We start from the raw sequence: 14,100 nt of genomic DNA on the forward strand, positions 1-14,100 counted from the left end.
ATACTGTTAAGTGAACTATCTTTGCTCCTTTGTTAACAATTTTTGTAAATTATTTTTCTTTTCTTGCAGCAAGGAGCAAATAACGCAGAAAAATTTGACTACGTAAGTTAACATTTTAACTTCTCTTTTTAAACTAACTTCAGTGATAAAAGTTTCAAGATGGCAAGGGAATTGAAAGTGAAATTTTAGTCATAGCCTGGGCTTTATCTTTGTAGATGTACTTGGTTGCTTAAACATTTAGTTATTTGTATTGCATTTCTAAAATGGTGTTGCAAGATTTAGGGTAAGGCTGGGTTGAAAGTTCATAACCTTTTTATGTGTAAAAATACTGCTTTTCTTTGTCTCTGCCAGGTGATGCAGTTCATGAATAAAATGGCTGGTAATGAGTATGTTGGATTCAGTAATGCCACGTAAGTATTTTTTTTCACTTGGTTAGGTGGAAAGTGGTTCAACTGATAACTGATATTTTGAGCCTATGAGAAATTCAGTTATTTACATTTCAACCAGCATTTCATCCCTTTTATTGGAGAGTGTCTTTCACTTAACAATTTACAACTAAAGTTGTGCATGTCTCTGACATCAGTGTGGCTAAATTTCACCTAAAAGCGTTGGTTACCTCTTTGAAAATGTCATTATTCTGTCTTAGTGCTCTGTTGGTGCTATGGCAATGAGAGCTGTAAGTGCAACTCTTCTCTTCCTGGCATTCATATTAAAAATTAAACTCTGCATGTTGGTGGCTGCATATCAAATACTTAGGAGGTATAGTTGATACAACTGGGACTTCTGCTTTTTTTATTTTGCATATTTAAATTCTTTTCTGAAACAAACAGTTCCCCTCATAAACTCAGTGTATAGCATTCCAAAAATCTTGAGAGCTTTATCAGGCAGCACAAGGTAAATTATGAAGATTCCCTTTAGCAGAGTTGTTTCCAGTGCATGTGCAGAGGTGTTTTCCTGAGCTTTATTTCAGTAAAAGGTGTGTACTGCAGAAGGAACCGGGCAGGAGTTCCTCCTTTAGGTTTCATCCTTTCCTCTGTCATCCCAGTGAGGAGTGCAGCCTTTGTCTGAGCTGCTGTGTGATCCTCACGTTCCTGTGCTTTGGGCAGGGAATAGTGACCCTTCCACTGTCCCAGTGTGGGATGGTCCATCCCACTCTGGCCTATTCAGAAATGCTTCCAGGATGAGGATTTTACCTTCCTTTGCCTTCTCTCCAGGTCAGCTTGTGTTGTGTAGGTAACCAGTGCTGTGTGTATTTGGATGTCAGTGCTGATTCACTCCAGCTGGGTGAACTGGGATGAGCTGCTGTGGCCACTTCTGTCCCATTAGTAGAATAGTTGTGTTCAGAAGTGATGGATCCTTTACATGGAATTTTACTGAATTACTTTATACGTCTTGAGTTCAGCGATTTTGGGGGTTTTTTGGAAAGTCTGACATGTTGCCTTGTCTTTTTTTTTTTCTTCTTTTTTTCTCTTTTAGGTTCCAGTCTGAAAGAGAGAGTGGAGATAGAAACTTTGCAATTGGCTATTACTTGAAAGAAAAAAAGGTTAATTTTTTTTTTTATCTTAAGTGTATTTTGAAGATGATTTGCTGGGTTTTATTTGTAATATGTGAAGCCTTTTAATTTATTTACAGTAGGGCACAAATTCATACTGGACATGTCTTACCCGTGTTATTCAAATGCTGTTGTTTAAAAAGTGTGATATTTATGCCATTCTTATAAAATACCTCTAATATTTTTCTGTAACATAGCCTTGGCAATTTGTTTTCTTTGTTGTAAAAAGTGTAATCTGTGCTATAGAGGTGACTTTATAAAACTCCTGGATGCATTTTTCCATTTGCTTATGTAAAGATGTTGAAAACTATACTGGAAAATATTTTAATACCTAGTTTATTGATATTGCTGCACTGTGTTATTTTTAAGTCTGATGTCATTAAGTATTTCTACTTAGTACATTTGAATATTTATATTAAAATACACCTAATGCTTAGTATGCTGACAACAGTATAGCTAAAGGTATGTCTATCTAAAAGTGATACTTAAAAAAAATAATCATTTTATCTAAAGACTCTTCCTTTTTCTTTCTCAGTGCTTTCCTGAAGGCACGGATATGGTTGCTATACTAGACTTCTATTTTCAGGTAACTGACTTTAAAATTGAGACTCACCATAGGCTTAGAATTGCTATTATAAGCAGTAGAAGCTGATTTGTGCCTAGACATGGAAGCTTTAATGACGTGCAGTTAAATGTCAGCTTCTGTTTAACTCTGGAAATGACAGATGTATGTGTGATGTATCCAGATTTGCTTTTGTTTAGGTGATCTACTCAGGTGTCTTTGTTGCTAATACAAACTAGCATTAGCCTTTAAATCACTTGAAGTTAGAAGCTTGAAATGTCTTGTATAACCTCAGTGAGTTTGACAAAACACTTCCTCTTTGGGTAGCTGCTTCTTATGGTGCTGTGGAGTAGTTTAACCTCTGTGGCTGGAGAGTGCATGCTGAGCTGTAGGCTTGAGGGAGTGCTACAAGGGAAGGAGTGGGAATATCACCTCCTTTTGGTTTCATTCAATGCTTTTGAGTAAGAATATATATATATATATTTCCCTCCCTCCTTTTTTTTTTTTCTTTTTCACTTTCAGCAAGTTATTTACAACTGTCACAAAATGAGAACTTGCAAGTGTGAGGTATTTCCTCAGTAAGCGTTTCCTAATGTTCAAATGCTCACAACTCAGCCCTGCTGTGTAGAGTTCTCAAGAGGCAGTTCAAGTTGTGTTACTGATTCACTTCATCTGGGAGAGTTCAAAAAAAGAAATACAGAGTTCTCAAAATCTGTTTTTGACTTGGAGATTCGCTGTTACTTATGCAAATTGTAAGGCATTATTTTCAAAATGCAAATTTTATTTGAGTTTTTTGTGTGGGGATGCACCTGCTCTCTTATGTTTAGATTGGATGAGTGTTTATGAAGTAAGGTATGTGTGATTAGGTGTAGTTGACCTCCTGTTGAGTTAGAAACTAGGTACAAGCTAATAGTCTATTATGAACTTGTGACAAAAGAGAGAAAGTGTAATTTATATGAATTTACTGTATAAAAATGCTTTTTAAATGCCTTGTATCCCACTGCCTGATGTGTTTTCTAAGTGGAAGTTATTCATAAGTTAAGAAATGCTAAAGCTTACTTTTCTGATGTATTTTAATTTGGCCTCATTTTTGTGCATTCTAATCTCTGATTTAATGATCGTGTGTCATTGTTTCTTTTTTCCCTTGAAAAATCCCCTTTTCACTCCATGCTCAGGAAAAGAGTAGCTCATACACGAGCAGCATTTCTCTTTTCCTGTTAGGGTACAATGCTTACCTTTCCAACACTCAGATTCTACTTAAAAGTCTAGTTATTTCTTTTCTTTGGGTTTTCTGTAATGCTCCTTCTTCCCTTTTGTGACTGGGAACTTTCTGAGCAGGAATAAACGTACTTGCCTATTATCTCTGTAAAGTGAGGATGGATAATTCTCAGTTTAGACAAACAAGGTACAGAATGCAGGTGCTTAAACTGAGAACCTAGAAACAATTTTTTTTTTGAAAGTAGGTGATATTATGTAATACTTCATATGTTTAAAACACAGTTGCCATTTTAGATGCGTCTCTGACAATCTCTTGATTTGCAACTCCAGTTGATTGGACTAGGATGTATTGAGTTTGGCACCCGGAAAATAAGAATTCCAGGTAGTAACTACTCATGCAAACGTGGCTTAGGTAACTTCATGAAGTATCATGTAATGACTGTTTGGCAGAAACAAGGATAGGAGCACTAGTTTGTTTACTTTTTAGAGCAGCATTTCAGCTTCAGGTTGAAACCAACTTATCTTTTGGTTTCTGCAGAAATGAGGCAGCATCAGGTGATGGCATCTTATCACATTTCCTGATGTGTCACCAAAGTATGTATAGTCTGTACTGAAGCAGGGATCCTGGGAAAAACTATGGTGTGGTTGTATCATTACTATATAAGAAATTAAATATGAGAAAGGTGAAATAAGGCTGCATCAGCAGGAAGTGCTGGCATTAACACTTGCATGTGCTAGAATTTGCAGCTTTAAATTGTACTTCTAATAATGTGTGGGATCTTCTAAGGCTTTAAAATAAAAAGAACCCACCACACGAAACAAGGTCAAATTGAAAAAAATAAAAACCAGTCATTCTGTGGCTTTGCCATTTAAGCAGATGCAAAATACTTTTTTAGAGATTGTTTTACAGACCTCTTCCTCTCAAAGGAACATAAGGGGGGTGGGGGGAGGAATCGAGCAGAGACACTAACCCATAAAAATACTGTCCCCAGCTTTTAAGAGGGCTTACAAACACTGTCACTGGGATCTTTATAGCAGAAAGATTCAGACTGTAGTAATTGATGCTACTAGTGTAATCTGTAAGAAATGTTATGCTACAGGTGATTCTGAGATATTATTTTAAGATTTCAGTATTTTGTTGGTCCTGCTGTAGTTGGCCTCACTCTGCTACAAGTACCAGTGCTTATAATCTCTATTTCTTTTCCATAAGCTTTGCTCAATAGAAGTAACATGTGAGTCAGCAAGTGTGATGGCAGCAACTCTGGCTAATGGTGGCTTTTGCCCAATCACTGGTGAGAGAGTCCTGAGCCCCGAGGCAGTCCGGAATACCTTGAGTTTGATGCATTCCTGTGGCATGTATGACTTTTCAGGGCAGTTTGCCTTCCATGTAAGTACTTCATGGGTTTAAATTACAGCTGACCAGGAAGGTTAATTTCTGCTAGTATTTTCTATGTTCTAAGGATTGCTTCCTTGTTTTGAGGCAGAAGAAAAGGTGTTGCATGAATTGTTTAGAAATTGAGCGCACTGTAAGGGAAAGTCTCACCAAGGATTCATGGCTCTGCTAGTGTCACATACCCTAGAGCACTCTGCCTTTACTTCAGGGAATCCTTTTCATATCAAAAGATAAGTCTTCCTTAGGAAGGCTGTTCATGAGAGCAACAGAAGCAACATTTCTTCATGGCTGAAGCAATCCTGCTGTATGGGAGTCAAGGATAGCAGAAAGCCTTTGCAGACAGTTGCTTTTTCTTTAGTAACTCAGGCTCAGAAATTGTCCTTATATGTGTGAAAATGGCTGTCACACATTGGCACATGTACTGTGCTCCTGTTTTCTAGCAGTGTTTTCCTTACATGTTTATAATTCAAGATGGAGTGTATCTTATGCTTTCAGTATTTTCTTTTCAGCATTTTTAGTTTTTCCTTACTGCATACACATAAAATTGATTATGGTGCATTGTGTGACATAAAAGTTGCTGCTTGGAGAGCCATGAGGATATGTGACATGTTAGTTCCTAATAAAAAAAGTAATGCCTTTGTTCAGATTGTAATTAAGTAGGTTATTGTATTATTTCATAGATACTTTCCAATTTTCTTGTGGTTTTTTGCTTTTTATCTTTTCCAGTCAAGATTTTTACAGCTTCATTCTACCACCTTGTTGCAAACTGTTTGTGAGACATACTCTTGTTTAGTACTGCTCAGTCATAATTACTTTTTAAAAAAAATAAATTTAAATTATGTTCTTTCACAGCATTATTGACCCACTGTATTCCTGTGAGCAAATAGTTTTATGATTGTGAACCTTGGATTGTCACAAACTGCATCAGGTTATTGTTTATCTAAAAAGAGATAAGTAATAATGCTTTCCCAGCTTCAAGTGCCTTCCAGATACATGTTTTATTAATGCTGCACAATAATCTTCAGGAAGATGCTGATGCATTGTGTTACAATAGTGAGGAACAATTGCAGAGGCCAGTAATTCTCTGATTATTCTGTAGGTTGGTCTTCCTGCCAAGTCTGGAGTTGCTGGTGGGATTCTTCTGGTTGTTCCTAATGTCATGGGCTTGATGTGCTGGTCACCTCCTTTGGACAAGATGGGCAACAGTGTTAAAGGAATTCACTTTTGTCATGTAAGCACCATTGCCCTTCGGGTTTGGGTTTGTTTTCTGGGTTTTTTTTGCTTTTGCAGCTGGTGTTTACTGAGCTTCAGTTGGCATAGCTGAGATCTAAGTGAATTAAATAGTGATTTCTGATTGTTCCCTACATAGCAAGTTTCATCTGGTCCAAGGGTGAAAGTCGAAGAATAGTGTTTGCTTTTTAGTAGTAAATAGCACTTGATTTCAGTGAGCACTGAAGAATGATGCCAGAAACACTGGAGAAATTGTTGTGAAAAAGCTTTGAGAAGGACCACATCATGGGGAAATGAAAGTGCTGGATTCCAGTATATTGCATTAAAACTGTAGAGCTCTATTTAGAGACTTTTTTCCCTTTCTTGTCATAAAGTGCAGTTTTCAAAACACTGGAAATGCAACTCTTATTTCATTGCAATAAAAGAAAAAGACTGTAATGAAATACTTCCATTTTGATGTATTTTTAAACTGATTATTGTAAACCATCTGGCATAAAAGATATCTTCATAGATGATACCCAGATGTTGGGCAAACTCTTCCATGCTTCATGTTGAGCCAGTGAAAGAACTGTGGATAGTCTGCTGATAGGAGCATTAGAAGCAGGAGAGATTTTGGGGAGGACTTTGCAATGATTAATTAAGGTGTTCTGTGGGAGAGGAGAATGTAAAAAATTTCTTCCTTTTTTCTCCCTAAAACTGCCTAGTAATGATGATTGCTTAATTATAAATGGGAGGTTGAGCAGCAGTTAAAACTTTCCATGCTTCTATTTATCTAACATTTACATAGTTTCAAATTAAGAAGTTACTGATTCTAGTTAAAGCTCTTTAAAGCTTCATATTAAATGGTGTGGTAGCGTAATTCTAAATCCTAGAATAGAGGGGTGGGTGAAGAATTTACTGCATCAATTCTGTGTTGCAATGAGACCTAAAAACTGATACATGATTGTGGCATACAAGTAACATGAATGTAGCAGTCACTTTTAAAAACAGAACAGCATTGCCAAGTCTTGTAATTATAGTCTTTCATGTTGTAATTCATACTGATTGAGAATCCCTTATGTCACTCATTTCCTTGTTTCACCCTTTTGATTGAAATTTTTCTGTTCCTGAAGGGTTACATACAGCTCATTTATGCTTTAAATCCCTCCCTTTTTTAATCTAAAACTCCAGACTGTTGATACGTGAGTTTTGCCTAAAGGCAGAGTTAGTTTTTTCCTGCCCGTTTTTTTGACCCATCTGGATTTTCATGAGTTTAGGAAGATGCATAAAACAGAGCTGATGTTCTCTGAGAAAGCAAGCTGCTCTTAATTAATTTGTTCAGGTATTGTTAATTTTGCATAAACATTTGAAAAAGCTCTGACTAAACCCTGAATAATCTTCATTTAGCAGAGTATTGTAAAAGGATGGGCTTCCTGTCTTCAAGTAGGAATTTATTACAATAGATATTTTGCAAATTTGCTCCTTGTTTCATCCTTCTGTAAGAAGGAAGATATTATAAAGGTATTATTTCAAGGTATTATTTCAAGGCATTATTAGAATTTTATCCTGTAGATCTGTTATGTTCAAAGTGCCTTATGGACATGGGTATTGATTTATTAAATAAACTTCTTACTGTTTAAGTTACTAGGATATGATGCAAAATGTAAGTGGTAGTATTATTATTAAGTGAGAAGCATTTGGCTATCCTATGCAGATAATAATGCATGTTCTCTAAATACTTGCAGGATCTGGTTTCTTTGTGCAATTTCCATAACTACGATAATTTGAGACACTTTGCAAAAAAGCTTGATCCTCGCAGAGAAGGAGGTGATCAGAGGGTAAGTTACTGTCTGTGTGCAGTGAGTATTGCTCATAGACTTCAGGGGAAATATGGCAAGTTCTTCTCTAAATGCCAAACTGCTCAATGACATGTATTGCATCAAAGCTTTCAGATCATCTAGTTAGTGTACATTATTAGTGGGCACGTACCTGGGTGGACCACACTGTCACAGGGTTTTGTGTTAGGAGAATTCATTACTAAATTTGTAACTCCATTTCATGCAGTTCATCCCCCCTGCTAGATTAGGTAGATGGTATCTGATGGAGGTTGCCAAGAGTTTTACTGTACTGGTTGCCTTTAATAAAGACTTGACCAGCTTGTGGGCTTAGCCTTTCTGGTGTGTGCTGCAATGCACGAGATCTGTGTGTAGCTGTGTTTTCACAAGGATGTCTCTGACACCACATGACCTGCTGAGAGTTGCACAGGCAGTGAATTCGGGCATGAATAGTGCTGCAGACAAGAGCCTGCTACTTAGGGAGCAGCATAAGCAGTGTCTGGGAATGAACTGAATCCACTCCAGCTGCATTTTCAAATGATACAAGCATGAGGGCATTGAGATAAGGAAAACCTCTTTGTTTTCAATACCATTAATGTTTTGACTAAGGCATGAAAATTTCAATACAGTAGAATGATTATTAAAGTGCTTCTATTTGCATGTATACATCTAAAAATCACCCAGTTTTGAGTTTAATTTTTTTATAAGTGGAAAAGTGAAACTAACAGTTTATGTGAAGAGCTGAAACACTTGAGTCTGTTAGCAATGACTGCAAGTATGGATTTTTTTTTTCCTTCAAGTACACTAATAAATAATGTATGTTGCTTGAACAACTAGCATTCCTTTGGACCAATGGACTATGAGAATCTCCAGCAAGAACTTGCTTTAAAAGAAACAGTATGGAAAAAAGTGTCACCTGAATCAAACGAGGACATCTCCAGAACCGTAGTGTATAGAATGGAAGGTCGGGGAGAGCAGAACTAAACAAATGGGTTCTAGTTCCATTAAATTCTTCATTTTAAAAACCCTCAAGCATCTCTAGATTTAATTTTGATTTGAATATTGTTTACCTGGTGTTTCATTTATATATATTTTTTGTGTAAATTTTGTATGCTATACCAAAAAGATTGTCAAAGTTCAAGGGTGTGTGGGAAAAAGCATGTGCAAACAACCCCAAAGCTGTAAACTGACTTTTGTAGTTACTTAGAACACATTTAGTTAAAAAAAAAAGGTAAATCTTAGTGTTTTCAAAGATACATACCACTTTTGTGGTGTATCTGTTTATTTTTGTTTATATCTGAGATTTTTAAGTATATGAACTTTGAGAATGGGTAAAAACTTGTGTCCACTGAGCAGGGTCAGCATGTAAAGATAGAATATTAATTAAAATATAAAGTAGTATTTGGCAAAATACAGCAAATTCCTGAATTTCTAAATAATTGTATATTAAGTGGAGATAGGTTCTGAGTCATATTATTACCATATCAGAGTTTCTTTAATATGAGCTTTCAAATTTGAAGAGAAATGGACCTTTTGCATATGCCATGCTAGTGAAGATTATTTTTTCTTTTTATCAAACCATTAATAATTATTAATGCTAATATTGTAATAAAGCGAGCAAAAATGCCTGGGCAGGAGTGGGAGAAGTGGGGAGGAGGAGGAAAAAAACCTTTCTTGTTTGCAAGTTTACTAATGCAGCAGAGAGATTTCTGTCCCAGCTATTTGGAGTGTCTCTCTTGCTGCCTGTGCTGCCAGCTGGTAGTTATGACTCAGAAATCTGCCTCACTAATAGTGCTGTGCTCCACCCTGGAAAGGAATGTAAGCAATCTGGGGCTTTGACTGGTAATCAACTGAGCAGTGAGCAGGAAATATGTTCACAGGGAAGCAGATAGGTAGATCTTATTGGGACTGTTTAGAGCTGTTTTTCAAACATAATTCTGTGCATATGTTCATATATGAGGTTTCATGTACACAGGAGCAAATTCTTAAGTTATAATTAATTGCTATTTTTTTGAAATGATTTTGGGTTTGCAGCTCTGTCAGCTTACTGAGGAAGAGGACTTGCATTTTTCCACAGCCAGCTGCATCTCTTAAGCTGCATAATTTGATAATTTGAGTATCTTGAGTAGGGTGTAGCTCCAAATGATATATTTAAGCTTCAGATAGGCTCAATAGGCAGTTCTGAACAGAGGTCAACAACTTGCTAAATTCTTAACACTTGCAGGAATTAGATTCTTAATAATGCAGAAAGTCTTAGAAAAGCATTCTCTATATAAAAGTTTTCTCCTCTATAAATGTGCAAATAATCTCATGTGTCCCATCCCTAGTACACATCACACAGAGTCCTGGTTTATCAAACTGGAGAAACTTGTCCAAGCCATGATAAATGGTATTAGCTGGTAGAGGATTTTAAGAGACAGTGACAAGCAGTTCTGTAGTAACACCTTCACCTCTTCTCTCTGCTTCCTTCTCCAATCCTTCTCCCTTTTTTTTTATCTAAAACTCCAAACTGTTGATATGTGAGTTTTGCCTAAAGGCAGAGTTAGTTTTTTCCTGCCATTTTTTGACCCATCTGGATGTTCATGAGTTTAGGAAGATGCATAAAACAGAGCTGATGTTCTCTGAGAAAGCAAGCTGCTCTTAATTAATCTGTTTAGGTATTGTTAATTTTGCATAAACATTTGAAAAAGCTCTGACTAAACCCTGAATAATCTTCATTCAGCAGAGTATTGTAAAAGGATGGGCTTCCTGTCTTTGAAGCCTAGGATGGAAATATTTAAGCAAAACAGTACAGAACATCAATTTTCAGTGAATTTGATGCCCTACTGGGATGAAGAGGTAAATGTTGTGCAAATGTCAGTAATAAGTGTCAGTCATGAATTGCTGAATAATAACTATTTTATAATCTTATCTCTAATGATAAGGTTAGGTTTGTTAGTGCTTATCCTCAGAATAAAGGCAAAGTCTTCAATTATAAAAATGTCTTGCCTGTTTGAGGATTTTGCAGTAAACTAGTAGCTACAGAGACATAACAAGTATTCAGATCCTGCAGAACTACTTTACCTGAAATACCCTCAGTTGCAAGAGGGAACATAATGTGTCTGTGCTGCTAATGGAAAGTATTTACAGTGGTGACATGTTGCTGGATGACTTGCTGATTTAATTAAAAATGGAAAAGGCATGATGCAGGATTTGCTTGGTCTGACTCTACCCACCTTGATTTTCAGTACTGTTTGAAGCCACTTCTAAAGATGTGGTTGAAGATGGACAATTTTTCCATATGTGGTAGAGTCAAGTCCTGCATGGGAAATACAAAAATGAGAAAACTACTAGGTCTTTAATATGCATAATAAGAATATTTAGGGTACAGCTTAAACAATCTTTAAATATATATATAAATATATTACAGTTCTGTAATATATGCTTTTGAAGCCTGCCTCAGAATTGAAGGCAGCTTCCAGCTAGGAAGGGTCGGGAGGAGACTCCTCTGAACCAACTGTTCTGTAACTTGCCCACACTTGTTGTTTCCTGCCCTGGCTGCTGCCACGTGTGCAGATGGCTCCTGTTCCTGCAGGGCACCTGGGGGCCAAGGTCACCCACCACGGGCCAGGGCCACCGAGGTTCAGTCATTCCATGTGTGAAGTCTGCAACGGTTCTAGTGTTCACCTGTGCTACAGTAATAGCAATTCTTGATATTCAAGCATTTTAGCTGTTTGTTTGTTTTTCTTTGTCAGCATCATTAACATTTCATTAGAAATGTAAATGCTTTTTAAAGATTTATTTTAGCGTTTGTGTTGTACCTTTTGGCTCAGTTGTTAAGTTACCTGTCTCGTTTTCCATTTTTCATTTGCATTGTATGTTATTTATGTATCTTGATTTCCAGCATGCTTATTTTTGTATTGTTTAATAAATTTATTTTAAGCTGATTTTTTATTGTATTTTTTTTTTCTCAATGGAGAACAGATTTATTCAAACACGTTTTTTAGATTGAAGTTGAGATAGTGAGTACTCTGTTCGAAAAAAGATTCTGGAAGAGTAGGTGGAATAAGCAGTTTTAGTTAAACCAGTCACTGAAAACTTTCCTAAGATTTTGTAAACATTTTATACAATAATTATTTTTCTATTTGAACTGTTATCTTAGGAAGTTGAAGGCAAAAAATCAAGGTAGCAAAACTTTGTCACTATGATTTTTTAATAAAGAAGTCCTGGTGCAGGTGAATTTTAACATCACTGTGCTTTTGTCTGGTTTTGAAGATACTGATTCAGTCACATGGAAAATGTATGGTTAATGGTGCCAGTGTAGTAACTGCTGATCCTGAGCATTATGAAGGGAAAAAATACAGCTTGTGTAGCAAGGGAGGTGGTCCAAGCCCCACATTGTTCTGGTAGTGATGCTGGGGCCTGCCTCTACTGAGGATGGTCAGAATTGTTAATTTAGCCTTTCTACAAACTGGTTTATAAGCTGAAGTTCTTTGTCCTATGGTTGTAAAATGAGCTGTATGTTCATTATACTTAAAAACATCACATATCAAAAGAGTTTATACTCTAAAAGTCATAAAGATGATGAAAAGAAAAACATTAGTAGGTACACAGAGCCACAGGTGATTTACTGTAGAATTATTTTGGCTCTTATATTTTGGTTTTCAGTATATATTTGTGTCAGAAGACCAATGGGTGGGTAGATGAATAAAAAGGCAACAAATTCTGAGGAGGGAGGGTGGGAGGGGGAGATGGATTATGTTGGTTTTTTATTGCTCATGTATCTCTTGGTCTTGATACATACATGTCATTGATGCACAGTAATTTGTGAACAAAGGAATTAATTATGAGCATAATTAATGTATGATGTTTTAGTATCCTATATGTTGTTTGTAGGCATGTACTGTTTTTCTTTTTTTAAATTTTAAATAATATTTCTGTAGTTTTTTTGAAGGTTCAGAATCAGTTATTGCAGTGAAACAAGAATAAACTTGTTTCAGCAGGTTTCTTATTAGAATGACAAATACACCTAATAATTTGCCTTCAGTGCAGTCTCCTTGAGGATTTGAGTCACGTGTGTCTGTGGTGGTTGGAGGGTTGGCAGGAGGCTTTAAATTGGGTAGAAATCTTAACTAAAGCTATTTTTTTTAATCATGCTGGTACCTTGTCTGTTCCACATTTGTCTAGTCTGGAAAGTGCATGACTAACTAATATATGTAAAGACATGGTTGAATCATGCACAGCCCCACTTTCTTTTAGGAATTCGTGTCCTAGTGTGTTGAAAAATTAAAATAGTCTAAATTATTAAACTACCTGCCTTGAATCAAGCATGGTTTCTGACTTGCTGTTTGCTCCTAGAGTATATTGTGTGCAAAATTAAAAATGCCCTCTTTTCTTTTGGTTTTTTTGCAAGTAGGAGTTAATTTTCTTACTGGCATCTAATCTTGCTTTATGCAGACTTTTTGGTATGACTTGGACATTGAACATTTAAATCTTTTTGCAAGGCTTGAGTGGCAGCACTGTGCACATGGCTCAGCTAATCCTGAAAACGCCACGTGCATTTCTCCTGTGCATAGCAAGGGTGCCTAATGGTCACATCTGAGGCTGCAGCTTAGCTGAATAAAGCCTGGAATGGAGTTCAGTGGCAGAACTGTGGTGGGGGCAAGGTTGTTGGGTATTTTGTTTGTTATTTTGGTTTTTTACCAGTTTAATTTGAGCAGGACTTAACTGAGTCAGTAAAGCTGGCATGGGTGCTTGACTGAGGACAAGGCAGGTGGATGTCTGGAGAATAATGGACACTTTGCACGTCAGCACTAGGACTGGGGAGGAAATGGGGTTGAAGGAAGGACAAGGGGAAAAGGAAGTACTTCCAGAATGTCTTCCTATCCTCAAAAATGTTCCAGCCAACCAGACTTTGATGTATTTAGTGCCAAGCAGGCACGTGAGGCAGTGTATCTGCTGTAAGGTGCTGCTTCCTGTTGGAGCTGCTGCTCTGCTCTGACTCTGACTCAGCTGGCACATAGTTGTGCCTTCATCTGGTTTTACTAGCTCATGTGCACACTGTGAATTGGACATTTATCTTCATATTGTACCTTGCCTTAAAGGTCAGATTTACTCAGCTGGGTGCAGTTATTGTAACCTGAGGTTCAGGGAGTGCTAGTGACTGTCAGCAACCTGAGGAGGAACCCACGAGGTGACAGAGGCTGGGAGGGATCTCTGGAGATCTCAGAGTCCAGCCCCTGCTCAAAGAACCATCTCGTGTCACTTGGATTGTGTTGCTCAAGGGCTTTGCCAGTCAAGTGTTGGAAACCTCCAGTGATGAGGTTTTATCATCTGGCTGGGTGAGTTATCC

General features: G+C 37.0%; 1 protein-coding gene across 2 annotated transcripts in view; it reads left to right on the forward strand.

Annotated features, from left to right (window-relative positions):
* GLS (glutaminase) overlaps nt 1-14,100 on the forward strand; it is a 59,382-nt gene that overhangs the window by 26,888 nt on the left and 18,394 nt on the right. Inside the window, exons 8-15 of one of the 2 annotated variants that reach the window (XM_059476431.1) lie at nt 70-102; nt 352-410; nt 1,477-1,543; nt 2,088-2,138; nt 4,543-4,719; nt 5,825-5,956; nt 7,680-7,772; nt 8,607-11,695. In XM_059476431.1, the coding sequence (XP_059332414.1) occupies nt 70-102; nt 352-410; nt 1,477-1,543; nt 2,088-2,138; nt 4,543-4,719; nt 5,825-5,956; nt 7,680-7,772; nt 8,607-8,753 (759 nt within the window). In that variant the 3' untranslated portion in view covers nt 8,754-11,695. Of the gene's footprint in view, nt 1-69; nt 103-351; nt 411-1,476; nt 1,544-2,087; nt 2,139-4,542; nt 4,720-5,824; nt 5,957-7,679; nt 7,773-8,606; nt 11,696-14,100 lie in introns of those variants that run through there. The other variant, XM_059476430.1, reaches the window with a different exon arrangement.

The sequence above is a fragment of the Ammospiza nelsoni genome, chromosome 7, assembly GCF_027579445.1.
Source record: "Ammospiza nelsoni isolate bAmmNel1 chromosome 7, bAmmNel1.pri, whole genome shotgun sequence".
NCBI lineage: Eukaryota > Metazoa > Chordata > Aves > Passeriformes > Passerellidae > Ammospiza > Ammospiza nelsoni.